Source organism: Vidua macroura, chromosome 8 (assembly GCF_024509145.1).
Source record: "Vidua macroura isolate BioBank_ID:100142 chromosome 8, ASM2450914v1, whole genome shotgun sequence".
Taxonomy (NCBI): Eukaryota; Metazoa; Chordata; class Aves; order Passeriformes; family Viduidae; genus Vidua; species Vidua macroura.
This window is the reverse complement of record NC_071578.1, coordinates 17289082-17303473: the sequence shown is the minus strand read 5'-3', so window position 1 is coordinate 17303473 and position 14392 is coordinate 17289082. Positions and strand designations below refer to the sequence as shown.

The following is a 14392-nucleotide window of genomic DNA, read 5'->3' as shown; positions in this document are numbered from 1 at the left end:
GCATTGGACACATCATGAGGACTGTTGATCCCACCTTGGGACATGAGAAGAAGGGACATGTTGCAGAAGTCCTTCTGAGTGATCAGTTTGTGGTTTGATGATACTTATTGTCACAGATATCAGAGAAGTCAAGTTATAATGCTTTTCACTGAGAAATTATCAAACTACCTTTCCCACTATCCCAAACAATGTTCTTTACTTTGTATGTAAAGCAGAACTGTTACTGTGCTGTCACCAACATCCTCTTGTTTCACTCCTTTCCTTCCCCCAGTAGTCAAAGGCATCATACTATGCAATGGTGTTCCCAAGAACACATCCCTTTTATCTGGTGCTCTTCTAAATGCTCATCAGTCCATGATGAAACTCGAGTTCTCCTTGATAAGACACTTGTGAGTTAATTGGCTGAACAGGTTGATTCTCATGTAGGAGGATTCTATTTAGTTTATAGCCCAGCTGCCCAAGGACATGGAACAAGTCCTTCTGCCCATGGTCATCGAGCCAATCTCAGTGAGGACTGAGCCCTCTGGCTGACTACAGCTAATTCAGCCGTTAAGCAAAGATCTCCAGATACCATGTTTTCAGAGGTGATGAAAATGGCTTAGGATAAACAAGAACCCTTGTTTGTTCCCTCACTGGGAAAAAGGTTACACGTTTTCAAGCCTTCTTTAGCACTGGAGTGTGATTAATGCAGAATAAGGTGGGTTTCATGAGTTGTGCTGCTCACTGGAAAACAGATTTAGGTCAGTCTGCAATGTTAAAGTTAACATAAACCAAAAGCAACACCAGAGACAGTGTTCTGGAGACACTGTGTTGAGAAAAGCTGGACACTTCCTCCTTTTCATCTTAAAAGATTACATTTGAAGCAGCCTCTCAGTTGGGCAACAGTACCGATCAAGGTCTGCCACAGCCCCGGTGAGCTGCAACACTCAGGTCCCAGCTAAACATACTAACCACTGATTTATAGGTAGTCTCTACACTTGCCTGCTCCGTGGTGCATTTTGGGGTGGTGAATTAAACCAGATCATCTTTTTCATCACAAAGATTTCCCCACTTCTGAAATACTGCCAAATCAGCACTCAAACACGCTCTGCAATACGTGTTGCCAGCTCATAACACTCACAGCTGCTTCCCTGAAGTGCTCATTTTGTTTTGACTTCCTTTTATCGGCGCAGGTTTCTGCCAGTGAATCAGTCTGTTGGTGGAGACGGACCAGTGACTGTAGCAGAAGACAGAAGCAAGGCAGTCAAAGCAGAGGTAAGTTACTTGTACATACATACTCATGGTCTCTTCCTCTGTTTCCTGTCTCCATAAAGATGCTTGCTTTTGTGCAGTTGCTTGTAAAAGTAAGCAGTGTTTTTCCTCTCTCATCTGTAAGTCTATTGCTATGCACTGAAGTGCTCCTCTGCTTAAACTAGAAGACAAAGAAATTTGACCTGCACAAAAGGGAGAAAAAGAGAAACTATTTAATTTTCTTCCTACTTGTTTTCTTCCCTCTGAGAACAAGGGAATGAATGTGCAAGTATTGCAACAACGTGTGATCTGGACCTCCTGTTCCTTCTGTATAATGTGAGTGTACGTTTTCTTAGTGAGTAAGGCAGCAAATTCTCATGCATATTTAGTCACAGTTGCTCTTCTGGTTGGTGTGCGTATGCCTTACAGCTTCTATGAAGTAAATTTAGACTGCTTAAGGCACAAGGATAAAAGGAAAAAATGTAGAATGGCTTGCGTCTTAGCTTCACTAAATCTTCAAAGTACATAGAGGAACTTTCAAAGGCATTTCTCTCTCTGATATTTTTTCGATCTAAGCATATTCTTTTATGATAGTTTACCATGCTCAATAGTTACGTATGACTTCGTCTCACTAGATGAAAACAGCTGTTCGCATCTCGTGTCTTTATTCCTAGAGTTTAAGGGAGCAGTGGACTGCCAAGGTTGAGGCTACTTGGGCCCCTGCATCTGAGTAAAAGATGAATATCTGGAAGTCCATAAGCTATGCCAGCTAAGCCAGATGATCACAGAGTTCATTGAGGAAAGTTTACCTTAATAAGAGGAATAATTAAGCCTCTGCATTGCCTCAACTAATTTTGGTAGTGATGTGAAAACAAGCTGAGAAATTAGCAGAACTTTTCCTTGCCAAATTGAGATTCCCAGTGCAGGGAGTGGCAGGTATGTTTTGCTCCACAGAACAGAGTAAAACAGCAGAAAGCAAAACAGAGTGCTGCGCTGCCTGAGTATATAGTTGTGAGGCTTCCTGTTTTGACAAAAAAATTAAGAAGTATTTGATATACAAAGGGAATTTAATGAAGTGTGGTTTTATGCCAAATTTAAAATTCTGTGTGTTTCCAAATGCTGCCTCATTTAAATTGTTTGATGACTCATGAGGTTTGACTTCTTTAAGTTTGTTCAGTCAAATTTAAAGGTCAAATTGAAGATCACTAAAAGTCAAAACATATTTTCCTTGTTTACCTCTCTCTCATCCCACAAATTCTGTTCTTCTTCCCCATTATTTGATGGGGAATACTTCCTTATTTTCTCTTGATCTTGATATTGAACATTCCTGAGTACAAATAAACTTCACAGAGCATCATATCTTGTCACAACAGATGTCTTATGCTAGAAGCAGACTCAAGAAACATGTGGCTACATGAGAACCTCTGTTCATCATTACAAATTGCATTCTCCATGTCTAATGTCTCGTTCCAAAAGACTTGTCTCCTGAGCCTGCTTAACTTTCTAACAAAAACTTTAAGATAGGAAGGTCTCCTATGAAATTCACTCACAAACCATGTTTGCTATGGCTACTGTGAAGCTACATGGACTCTGAAATGCTGACAGTCTCTTGCTGGCTGCTCCTGAACATGACACCAGCTGCCTTTGCCTGCCTTCCCCCCAGCAAGGCTGAACCCTGTGGCATTCCCTGTCCTCCCCTAACAAACAGTCCTCAGGAACTGCTGAGACCCCCATCACTGCACAGGCTTGTATCTCAGTGCTGGACTTGGCAGATATTTAACAATTACATCAAAAGTCAGTTAAAGGATGGACAGGATGGTGGACACAAATACACCATGGTCATAGAAATGTGTCCTCTTCTGAGGAAGCCCAGCCTGCAAGAGCAGTGGTGTCCCCAGCCACTACTGGGGAGGCATTCTTACAAGATGCTGTGATCACCTGAAGACTTACACTGCATTAAGTCCCATGGATTCTAAATTTAACATTTAGGTCTCCTGCCTGATCTTTATGTTTTTTATACACATGCAGAATGACTACTACTCTTCTCTTCACAGGCATCATTCTCTCCTCACACATTAAAGTACAGCATAAAACAAAAATTTGAGGTATGATGTATGATGTGGCTTTTCCTGAATACATAAGCACAGTACTGAGCTTCATGGACCAATCTTTTTTGTGCAGTTCTTCAGAATGAAGAAGCAAGGAGCACTGAATGTGTGAGCTCTTGCTTTCCACACAGATTTAACCTATAATCCCACACTCAGTAACTATCTAGGTCACAGAATGTGTTCTTCTCTTTTCTAAGAGATGGTTGTGTCAAAATTATCTTATTGAAAAACAGTCTGGGAAGTTCAGAGAGAGCAGTGTACCTGCACTCATTGATCTGAGTTCTAGAAAATAAAGACTAAATCCTGGAAGCATATCTATTTTACATGGAGTTGGCATAAACTGGTACTAGGTTGACTGCACTCTGTAATTTCTATTCAGAAATGCTAATCTCGAACCATCCATCATCCCAGGAAAGGGCAAGGTCTCACTTCCCCATGACCAATACAAGATTTGCACCATAGACAACCATTTCTAAGAGGTAATGGAGACAGGCCCTTGGCAGCACAAAGGCAGTCTCAGGATCTATTGCTCACTCCTCACGGCTGCTTGCCTGGTGGCCAAAAGGTAACGCTGACTAGGAACTGACTCATGGGAATTCTGGGGAGCCACACATAGTCACCTTGTTTGCTCCTTATTCTCAGAGCAACTGATTTCAAACAGAACTTGATTTTGTTCTGGGGCACATCACCCTATGAGGGAAGCACAAACTGGCACTGAACGTGCAAGCATGTTGCCCAACATCCATTAAATCTCTTCACAGAGTGCCTGAATTACTCCTGGTCCCTTCATGAGCTTCATTATCAGGTTCCTCCCCCCAGCACACCACTGAGAACACAAGAATAGCATTCAGTCCCAGAGGAAGAGAGGGCAAGCTTAAAGAGAGCCCATCCTGAACCTCTTTCACCTCATTCCTGAGGAGACAGGAAACAAACAGTGCTTTCTTCTCCCTTCACCTCTCCTGCTGGCAGAAGGGTGGAGACAGATAAAGGTAGACAAGCTGGGTGATGGTCATCTCAGGTGCTCACAGGTTCTTACTCTGGCAGCCCTTGGGGAACAGTTCTTAGGCAACCTTCAGGAGACTCTTGGGTCTTCCTGTGGAATACCACACCACTTCCTAACACAAACACCCCTGCATGTGCTCTTCACACAGCCCCAAGATGTGGTGCCTCCTCGTGCTGCTCTGCTCCCAAGGAATTTCCTTTTCAGCAGGATTCACAGCAGCCTCCACTGCAGGTGTTGACACAAGCCGCTGCAAGAAGAGTCGCAACCCGGAATGTTTCATGAATGTTGTAAGTTGGGTCATCTTCTTTCCTTTTCTAAAGCTGCTCTGCCAGTTGCATAACTAACAGTCCTTGTCAGGAAAGCTAAGAAGAGCCCCTTCTGCATCTCCTGTTTTCCCAGCCTGCTGTTTCCAAAACCACTGCCTTGGGGCCACTCCCACCATGAGGGCTGGCTCTGAACTTGCTGGGGACAGATGTGCCTCTTGCTCGTTGCATGAGGACAGACATGTAGCACTGCAGTGGGGACTGCTGGCTGCTACCTTTGCTTCCAAGGCTAGGCAGCTCCCCAGAACCTCCTGAGGGGCACTGGAGATCCACACTACGTAATTTTGATCCCAGTGGCCAGACTCAGCCCTGGGCTGTGGACAGAGCACAGACTACTGCTCCAGTCCATACTAAACTGAACAACAGACTTTGCTGTCTGCATTTAGGGTGAAGCCCAACAGATATATGATAAATGTGGAGCTGTGTCATGGCTCATGATACCTGTTTGCAGTCAGCTTTCAACAGGTGTTGGTATTTCAGGCTACTGCATAACGGGAGGAATGCAAACCTGGCAAGAGAACAAGGAACCTTCCAGCACTAGCCTGGAAGAAACCTTGATTTTTTTATCCAGTCTGGGCTGCCACAGAGAAAAATTCCTTTGCAATGGAGGCAGAGGCTTAAGTGAAGCAAAAGCCTGCCCTTCCATAACAAACTGTTTGCTCAGAACATTGGTAAGGGAGGTTGAACCCCTTCCTCAGATTCTCACAATGCAAACTAATCAAAGATGCCTTGCCATGAGTCACCAAAGATTTCCTCAGAGTACATGCAAAATTAGGTGTAGGTGGTCCCATTAGTTCCTTTGACTCCACCCTTGTTTGCTCTGCCTGCATGACTTGCCTAACCACACTTTGCCAAGAAGGGATTCATTATGGACCATCCCCACAGCTATTGGCATTGTCCTATACAGATATGGCTGCATATTTAATCTGTAGAAAGGTACAATCTGTGTAAGACTTGCATAACATAACAAACTACTTCTCAGAAGGGAGTTGGTCATTCAGCACAGTTCTGCTTTGTCCCATAATAGGGGGATAGGTACCAGACAACCACCATCTAAACAGGTCTGAAGAGGACTTTGCTTCATCTTTTTTACAAGACCTGTAATGTTTATTCTCAGGCATGGTCCCTGTGGCTGGGGCCTTGCTCTACCATCATAGCACATCCCACATCTGCACTGCTCATCTTGGTTAGGCTCTAGAGCAGGACAACTGACACATTTAACAAACTCTCCTTTGGCTTTCCACAGAGTGAAATTATCAGATATCATGGATACCCCAGTGAGGACTATGAAGTTACAACAGAGGATGGATACATTCTTGCTGTTTACAGAATTCCTGCTGGGAGGAATGACCAAAATACAGGTGTGCCAGTTACAGAACACAAGGAAGGTCTGAGAGCCAACTCTTAGATGGATTCCCCATCCTTCCCCTTTTCCCCTGCACTGGCATGTTCTATACCTTTCCAGCTCCACAAGAGCACCTCGTCAGAAATGTGACTCGAATCCTGAACCTATCTGAAGTCCACACATTCAGTGTCTCTGTCCTTATTTCAGACTTTCCTAATAATTTTGTTACATCCAAGGGTTGGAGGTTTTCTTCCCTCAAATGGTCTGGCAGGTAGGCTGGTAAACAGGATTTGAGGAGGTTTTGCCTTAGCAACTTAAATCATATACACATAAAATAGTAGTCTGACAACAAAGCCCTTGAGGTTAGGCATATGAATAATTCCCAGGCTTCTGAAGAACAGAGATATTCTTAAGGAAGGAGGAAAAAAATCAGGTTGTCAGTGAAAAGCAAATGCATTTCATCAGTTTCATCACATTTTCTGAATTGAACAAAAATTTCTAGCTGGAATTTGTGGTACCCTGGGTACTGTCACTTTGATTATTAGTCTTTGTTAGTATTATAGAATGATTTATTTGGATGCCTTCCCCTAACTGCATCTCCTTTGGAGATCATTTGGACTAGCCTGACTCTCAAAATAAGGCTAGCCAAGTTAGATCAGGGGCCTCTCAGCCCTGCTCAGTGGTTACTGAAGTGTCGATTTCCTTCTTTGGATTAATTTTTCTTTCTTTTCCATACACCATTGTGCCTTCAGCAATTTTCACCCTTGGGTAGATGATTTCAGCGTAGGGGCTGTAAGCTGGCTTTCCAGGGCAAGAGGAAGTAGGACAGGCATCCTCAGTAAATTCATTATTTGCCAGACCTGTAGTAAAATGCTTATGAAATGTCATTAAATGGTTCCTGCTTGCATAGAAAAAATCCTTCAGGCTTCTCAAACCAATATCTATGTATAGTTCTCCTCTGAGATTCTAGAAGAAGGAAACCTCTCACAAACTGAACTCTGCACTCCAATATTAAATACACATTAATTGTTGTTACAATAAAAGTATATTTTAATCTTTTTCAGGGCAAAGGCCTGCAGTATTCCTGCAACATGCTTTTCTAGGAGATGCTACTCACTGGATTTCCAACCTGCCCAACAACAGCTTGGGCTTCGTGCTCGCAGATGCTGGCTATGATGTCTGGTTGGGAAACAGCAGAGGGAACACCTGGTCTTTAAAACACAAGACCCTTAAGCCCTGCCAGAAGGAGTTCTGGCAGTTCAGGTACTCAGTAGAGAGACAAAGACTCAACATAGATACTCCAAGGGGACTAGATAGCTTCAGCCTGATGGCCTTTACCTAAACCAGCATCAGATCAGGACCTACACCGACCCAGGAGAGTAAAGAACCAGACAAAGATGGATGCTCACTACTACCCAGAGTTGGGAACATTGGCTGGGAAAGAGATTTCAGAGACTGGGAAATGAAATGGGATGCTGAGGAAAAGGGAGACTGTACTGTGAGAGGGAGAGCAAGAACCTCATCTGGAACACGCTGAGCAGCCTTGTCTAGAAATCTCATCTCTCACAGTTGAATTCAGCCAAGAGGGAAATGTTTTGTAGCCCATGCAGGTGAAAGCACTGATTAAATTCAGTTCCCCAAGGGCTGCAGCTGTCAGGTGAAACTGGCACCTCATCCACACAGAGCCCAAGGTGTCAGGCAGCCAGGCTGCACAGCTGCACCCCTCTGCACTTCCCCAGCTCAAGCAAGGATGCAGACACAGTGTGCAACCTCCTCCTTCAACGGGTCCTGCTTGGTGCAATGAACAAAACTGACAGTCAGTAACTCACGCTGGGATAGTCAAATTGTCTGCCAGCTTTTTGTGTTTCTCCCCACAGCTTCAATGAAATGGGTAAATATGATATTCCAGCAGAGCTGAACTTCATCATGAATAAAACTGGACAGAAGGATGTTTACTATATTGGTCACTCTGAAGGGTCAACTGCAGGTAATGTCAGGAGAATTACTGGAAACCATTTGTGTTCCTATTTGATCAGTAGTTGACTCTCCACACTAATTCTGTTGTTTTTCTTGTTTGTAGAGAGTTAGAAAAACATTGAGATTTTTCTGTGTTGAGATTTGGAAAATATGAAAAACTTTTCTAAAATCAGCTTTGGTTACCCTTAAGAAGCAAATAAACTTAATAGAAGATGCAGTGATAGTTCAACTTTTTCAATAATTACAGACAGCAGTAATTTACTGGGTACTTCTTGTACTGCTGTAGGTATTTTTCTCAGCAATGGGCATTTTTATGAAGTTCTTTTGTATTAAGACAGAAAATTAGAATCCTAGAATATCCTGAGCTGGAAGGGACATAGGATCATTGAAGTCCAACTCCTGGCCCTGCCCAAGCTAGCCCCAATGTGCCTAAGAGCATTGTTCAAACACTTCTCGAACTATGGCAGAATTGGTGCTGTGACCACTGCCCTGGGGAGCCTGTTCCTGTGAACAGGATGGAAAAACTAAAAAGATAAAACAGCCCCTATAATACATAATTTAAATGAATACATTTCTTTAAATCAAATTGCTCAAAGGCAAGGAAAAATAACCTTAAAATTACTAAGTCATGACATAGTTTCAATCTTACCATTTCAGTTGTAGTTCATGACTGGCTATAACTGGCCACACTGCTGTTTAAAAGCATAGTGTCAGAGACCAAAAATCAGGAAAGCAGAAACATTAATAGTTTGTTTTCTCTTAGGTCCAGCCTTTGTCATTACTCATTTCATGGCCTCTAAATGCTAACTTTCTTTTTTCTTTAATTGAAAGTTCTTGATGGTTATGATTTATGTGTAAGATCCATGAATGGGCATTGATTAGAAAGGAGCCGCTGCCAGTTATTAGTGTAAACCACCCAGATAAAAAGAGAAGGAATTGTGGAAAAATCATATATTGTCACAAATTCTGACCTTTTCTCTTTTTTTTTTTGCCTCTCATAAGAGTATTTAAGTACCCTCACGGCAAAACAAACCAAGTATCTAGGCTTTTTTCATCTGCCTGTGATGCAAGCAATCAGTTGAAAATACTCAAAGCTCCCAGTATTCAGCTAATTATTCTATAGTTTCATAAGAGTATAAACATGTATCGATCTTTAGAGACTTTAATTCAAAAAACTCTTTTTGTATGAGAGTTTCATGAACTTTAGAGGGAATTTAATAATATCTTCAAAACCTAACCGACATGTTGCCTATAAAAACAGTTCTGATAAAGACAATGCCCAGACATGCTTTAAACCTTAAAATGAACTTACCTCCAAATAAAATTAGTTTCAGGATTTCGCTTCAACACTTTCCTTAAGTAAAACGTGCAGCACAAACACGAACAACAGACAGTGGGCTGCAAATCTACTATGATGTCTTGTTTGCTATCTGCTGTTCATGTATTTAATTTGTCTGTGGATATCTTCACTAACTCAGGCTGTCTCTTCTGTGTTTGCAGGCTTCATAGCATTTTATACATACCCTGAGCTGGCTAAACGGGTGAAAGTGTTCTTTGCTCTGGGCCCAGTAACCGCATGCCCACATGCTACAAGCCCTCTGGTTAAGTTAACAAATCTTCCTGAACCACTGCTCAGGGTATGTCATTTTTTCCTTCTAAGAGGTCCAATGCCTGACTAATCTTCACAGGGTTCCCTCAGCCTGAGGTCAAGTGTTCCCAAACAAGTGACGTGCTGACACTGAGCTTGGGATGAACTGAGTGCTCTTGAAAAAACTGTTCCCAAACCCTGTGGTGAAAATACTTAGGATATAGAGCTTGTAGCAGCAGCTCCCAGTGAAGAAGGACACTTGTGAAACTCTGTCCTATTTTAGGATTCCTGCTGTTTAACTAAAATTTTGCTAGCTTCATGCAGGAGGAGTTAAACCAGAACTGCAATAACAGACATGACAATCTCTAGGACTTATTTAAAAATGAGTAGGCATTAGGGTCAGCACACTAGAAATGGAAGGATAGCTTGCTTGAGGATTGCTGATAGTAATATGAAGGAGGAACAATAAATGATACGTTGTGGGGAAGAGGGTGTTTTAAGGGGTACTGTGAGGGTAAGCTGTTCCAGCACTCTTTGAATATTGTGTTATGAAGGCTAGGCTATTAGCAACAATTTTCTGCATTAAATTCTTCTGTAACAAGAAAAAAAAGTGTTGCACTTTTCCTTTCCCTCAGTTAGTGTTTGGCTGCAAAGGAGCTGCACACCAGATCGAGTTTCTGAAAGGACCTGTGACACAGTTCTGTACAAGCCTGGATAAGTTTTGTGCCCATGTTCTCTGTTACATAGCTGGAGGCAGTGTAAAAAATATCAATGCAGTAAGTATATGCAATAACACCTACTCAGAGCAAAACTAAAGGGATTTTGGCAGTTGCACTTGTGCACTATATCCTTGTCTAGTTACTGTCACGCGTGTAAACGTCCACAAACCACAATGTAGTTCTCAGCAGACCGAGGGAACGCCAGGATGAGGTGTACTGTCAGCAGTGGCAGCATGGCTAGGGCTACCGATGGGTGGGACCAACAGCTAGGCACATTCCAATGGCAGAAGGAAAGAACTGAGTTCAGACTGGAGCTGTACTGCACATGTCAGGATGTACCCCCTTTTGGGGCTAAGCCAACCAGATTTTTGTCACACATAGATGTTCTTTAAAAAAGAGACAAAGAGTGATGGAGTCAGACTTCATGCCAATACAGCTGACAGTTCCCTTCCTTAGCATATAGACACTGGGGTCCTCTGAACACTCTGAACAAGGTAAAAGACAGGAGAAAAACCTCCTCTTCTTCCTAATTTTCAGACTATTTGCACCAAAAACTTGGTCCCAAAGAACCACTGTAAGGGGCATTTTCCTGGTTTTGTTGACCTTAGAACTGGGCTCAACAGCTCAATCCACAAGGTGTAGAGCTACAGAAAGCCCTTCCACTGTGCTGAGGAGTGCAGCACACCTAGAGTGGGATTCACAAACACTTGTGCATCAGTCAGAGGGGACAGGAGAGACAGCAGAGTTTTCCCTCTGCTTGCCAGTACTTGGATGCTGTGGTGCCAATCCCCTTTACAGTGGCCAAAGTATGCAGAAGCTGGCCTGTATAATGTTTATTACTGCAGTGTCTGTAACAACTGGGCCCATTTTTTTCATCTATAATCCTTTTTAAAAGCATATATGGGAAAGCAGTTAGACTCAAAGGTTCAAATCAAAATCAATTGCAGCTTTTGAGTTGCAGAGCTGAACTATGAAGGATATTTCTTGCCTTGCTTAAGTCACTTAGGTGGTTCTCAGAGCAAGATAACATAGCTGAAGAATAATCCAGGGAGATGGAACTGGGACACCTCCCTAACAGAATTATAAAAAATGTTTTGTAAGCTGACTTCTTTAATAGAAACTCTCTTCACAGTTTTATTCTGTCACAGCACTGGATCTCTGTCTCTATAAAATTTCTGCTTTCTCTCCAGAGTCGAGTAGATACGTACGTAGGACATTCCCCAGCTGGAACATCAGCACACAACATTTTTCATTGGCGACAGGTATAATTGTGCACTGACATGTAAACAATCTCTTACTACTGCTTTTTATGCAACTGACAGCCTACAGGGAAATCCAGAGGCTTTGGATTTGGGAAACTGACCATCATACCTTCTCACCTACTGCCATGAGCACCTGCACATTTAATATGGTCTAGAATATAGATGTGCTCCTGAAGACAAAGATTCCCACAGTCAGTCCCACAGGATACAACTAGGCAGGAAATGGACACAAACCATGAACAGCTAGTGACTCTATGGTCTATTTTGCCAACCTCTAATGAAATCAAGTGGATGCAAAGCAAACACAGATAACAGGAAGATAGAACAGCAAAGACAATGCACCAGGCAGATTTTTAGCACATATCCAGCTATTTAAATCCTGGAATCAAAGATTTTCTAAACTGACAGACACTGGGTTTCTCTCACCCTTTATTACCACTCACAAGTGAAATTACTTGTCATGTTTGTGCAAAAAAATTAAATTACCAAAACAAACAAATAACTCCAGGTATTCACTCACCAGTCCTGCAAGGCATATTACACAAGACCTGTAAAAGCCCTGGCACATTATGGACATTCAGGTTCTCTTTCCATGTGACAACTGGACCCAACTCTGCATGACAAACAGTGACCCCAACTGTAGTTACCTAAGGTAGTAAAACAAAAATTTAAGTAACAAAACATACTGAGGGTGGATCTGGACAGAAAGTTGGCAAGAGAAAAGGCAAGGATACCACTTACCCTGTGATCTATCCTCAGCACCCTGAAAGCCTGCAACCAGAGGAAGGTGTGGGAGTAACACAGTCCACTACCTGAGCCTTGACTTAATTCACAGGCAGGAATTACCCTCTGCACTCTACTCCTTAGTCTCTCATATCTTTTAATTTGTCTGTTCTTTTAACAGCTAGCACATACAGATCGGTTTCAAGCTTATGACTATGGCTCTAAGGAAAACATGAAGAAATACAACCAGGTAAGGCAAAATGGACTCCCTCAGAACTTACCCTTGAGTCTTGGTGAAACTAGTAATAGAAAAATTCAAATTTTAGCACCTGTGAGTACTAACAAGGGGGAGAGATAATGTTTCAGCTGAATCACACGCAAGTGTAAAAGTCTATTCACAAACAAGGCGGAGATAGACCCTTACAGACAATTAACAGAAGTTCATTTTGTTTCCCCTACTGATGCTGGGATGTGCTCAATGACACGTCAACTTACATGTCATTCCAAAAATGAATAAGAACCACACCCAAGTCCTAGGACTGGGTGAGTACGGAGCTCTTTACTTGCCCAAAAATCTTCAAAGCCTGCCTTTTGTTTAAGAGAGGAAATGGATCTCACAGCTCCAGTGACCTTTCCAGTGAACTGGCAACCATTTCACTTTTAACCAGCACATTTGACTTGCACTATCCCGTGCTGTACCAAAATGCTGTTTTTCACAAACAGAAAGGCTCCAGAGCTGCAATCAGTCACTTCTATCTCACACACTCAGAAATTTTCTAGGGTGAAATCATGAATGACCAAATTATTTCCTTTCTACTTCAGTTCCAAGCATGAAAACTAAGATTCAAAGTTGCACTCCGTGCACCCCAAAAAACTTATAGATTGCCTCACCCTGAATACACACAGGAAAAATCTCCACAGTCCTTGACTTATGAATACTGACACTGGTCATTCCATGGCCACACCTCTGAAGAGCATAAGCCAGGACCAAACTGCAAGACAACCCTTAGCCATGCTTTATAGAAAGAACAGGATTAGGATGGGTCATTCCATAGGCAGGGAATGGGGTTAGGGCAATGAGCAATAAGAGGGTGGCCTTCATCCCTATGGTTTTACTGTGGGCAGTGCAGAAGCAAAAGACAAAGAGAGGTGCTTGCACAGAAACCTCTCTCTAAACACAACTTTCATACAGCAGCATTCACTCAGGTCTCCTCCCTGTCTTACAGACTGCTCCTCCTGAGTACAAGATAGAGGAGATAAAGACACCAATTGCTGTTTGGAGTGGTGGACAGGACACATTTGCAGACCCAACAGACATGGCAAGGCTGCTTTCTCGGATTACTAATCTCATTTACCATGAGAATTTTCCTGCATGGGGACATCTTGATTTCATCTGGGGCCTTGATGCAACTGAAAAAATGTATCTGAAAATCATTGAATTATTAAGAAAATATTTTTGAAACCATGAGCAGAGTGTTGATTATAAAAACCTCCAAAATTTCTATTTGGCAATAAGGGTGGTATGTGGGGAAGAGGTAAACACACAGGCACACATAATGGATACTTCTATGGGTATTTATTTGTTCTTATTTATTTCTTGTTTTCCTCATAATTTGAGTTTTTCCATGGTGTTACTGTGACTGCTGGCTTCCTGAGAAGTCTGAGCTATATAAGAAAGAAAGCTGAAAACATGAATATATTTGAGTATATACTGCAGGGATCACTGAATTTCAAATTTTTTTATTTCTACAAGACTAATTTTCCTAAGCCTAAATTCTGTTGTTTTCAGATAGATCTTATTTACACAATTGAGGCATTCTCATTCCCAATTTTTGTCTTCCTATGGAGACCCAAAAGTGTGATTTGATCATTTCTCTGTTTAAATGAACAATTTTGTTTAAATTAAATTGTTGATCCTCTTGACAGAGAACCTGTCTTTTTTGTTTTCCCTCCTCAAATTACCCCTTAATGTAAACACAACCAAGAGATCTCCAAGCACAAGAAACTGAGCAGATAATAGATGACTACAAAATACCAAGGAATCCCACCTCAAAAAAATTCATTGAAGTATTCCTCTGCCTCCCATGCCTACAAATCACCCAAATGTTTGTTCA

General features: G+C 42.1%; 1 protein-coding gene across 1 annotated transcript; it reads left to right on the top strand.

Moving 5' to 3' along the window:
- The first annotated feature begins 1174 nt into the window (after window positions 1-1174).
- On the top strand, window positions 1175-14191 carry LOC128810614 (lysosomal acid lipase/cholesteryl ester hydrolase-like). Its single transcript, XM_053983626.1, has 10 exons — window positions 1175-1254; window positions 4490-4628; window positions 5911-6025; window positions 7074-7272; window positions 7887-7996; window positions 9487-9623; window positions 10210-10350; window positions 11484-11555; window positions 12460-12528; window positions 13505-14191. Exons 2-10 carry the CDS (start codon window positions 4497-4499, stop codon window positions 13736-13738), a joined length of 1209 nt encoding a protein of 402 aa, XP_053839601.1. The 5' UTR covers window positions 1175-1254; window positions 4490-4496; the 3' UTR covers window positions 13739-14191.
- Window positions 14192-14392: the final 201 nt, after the last annotated feature.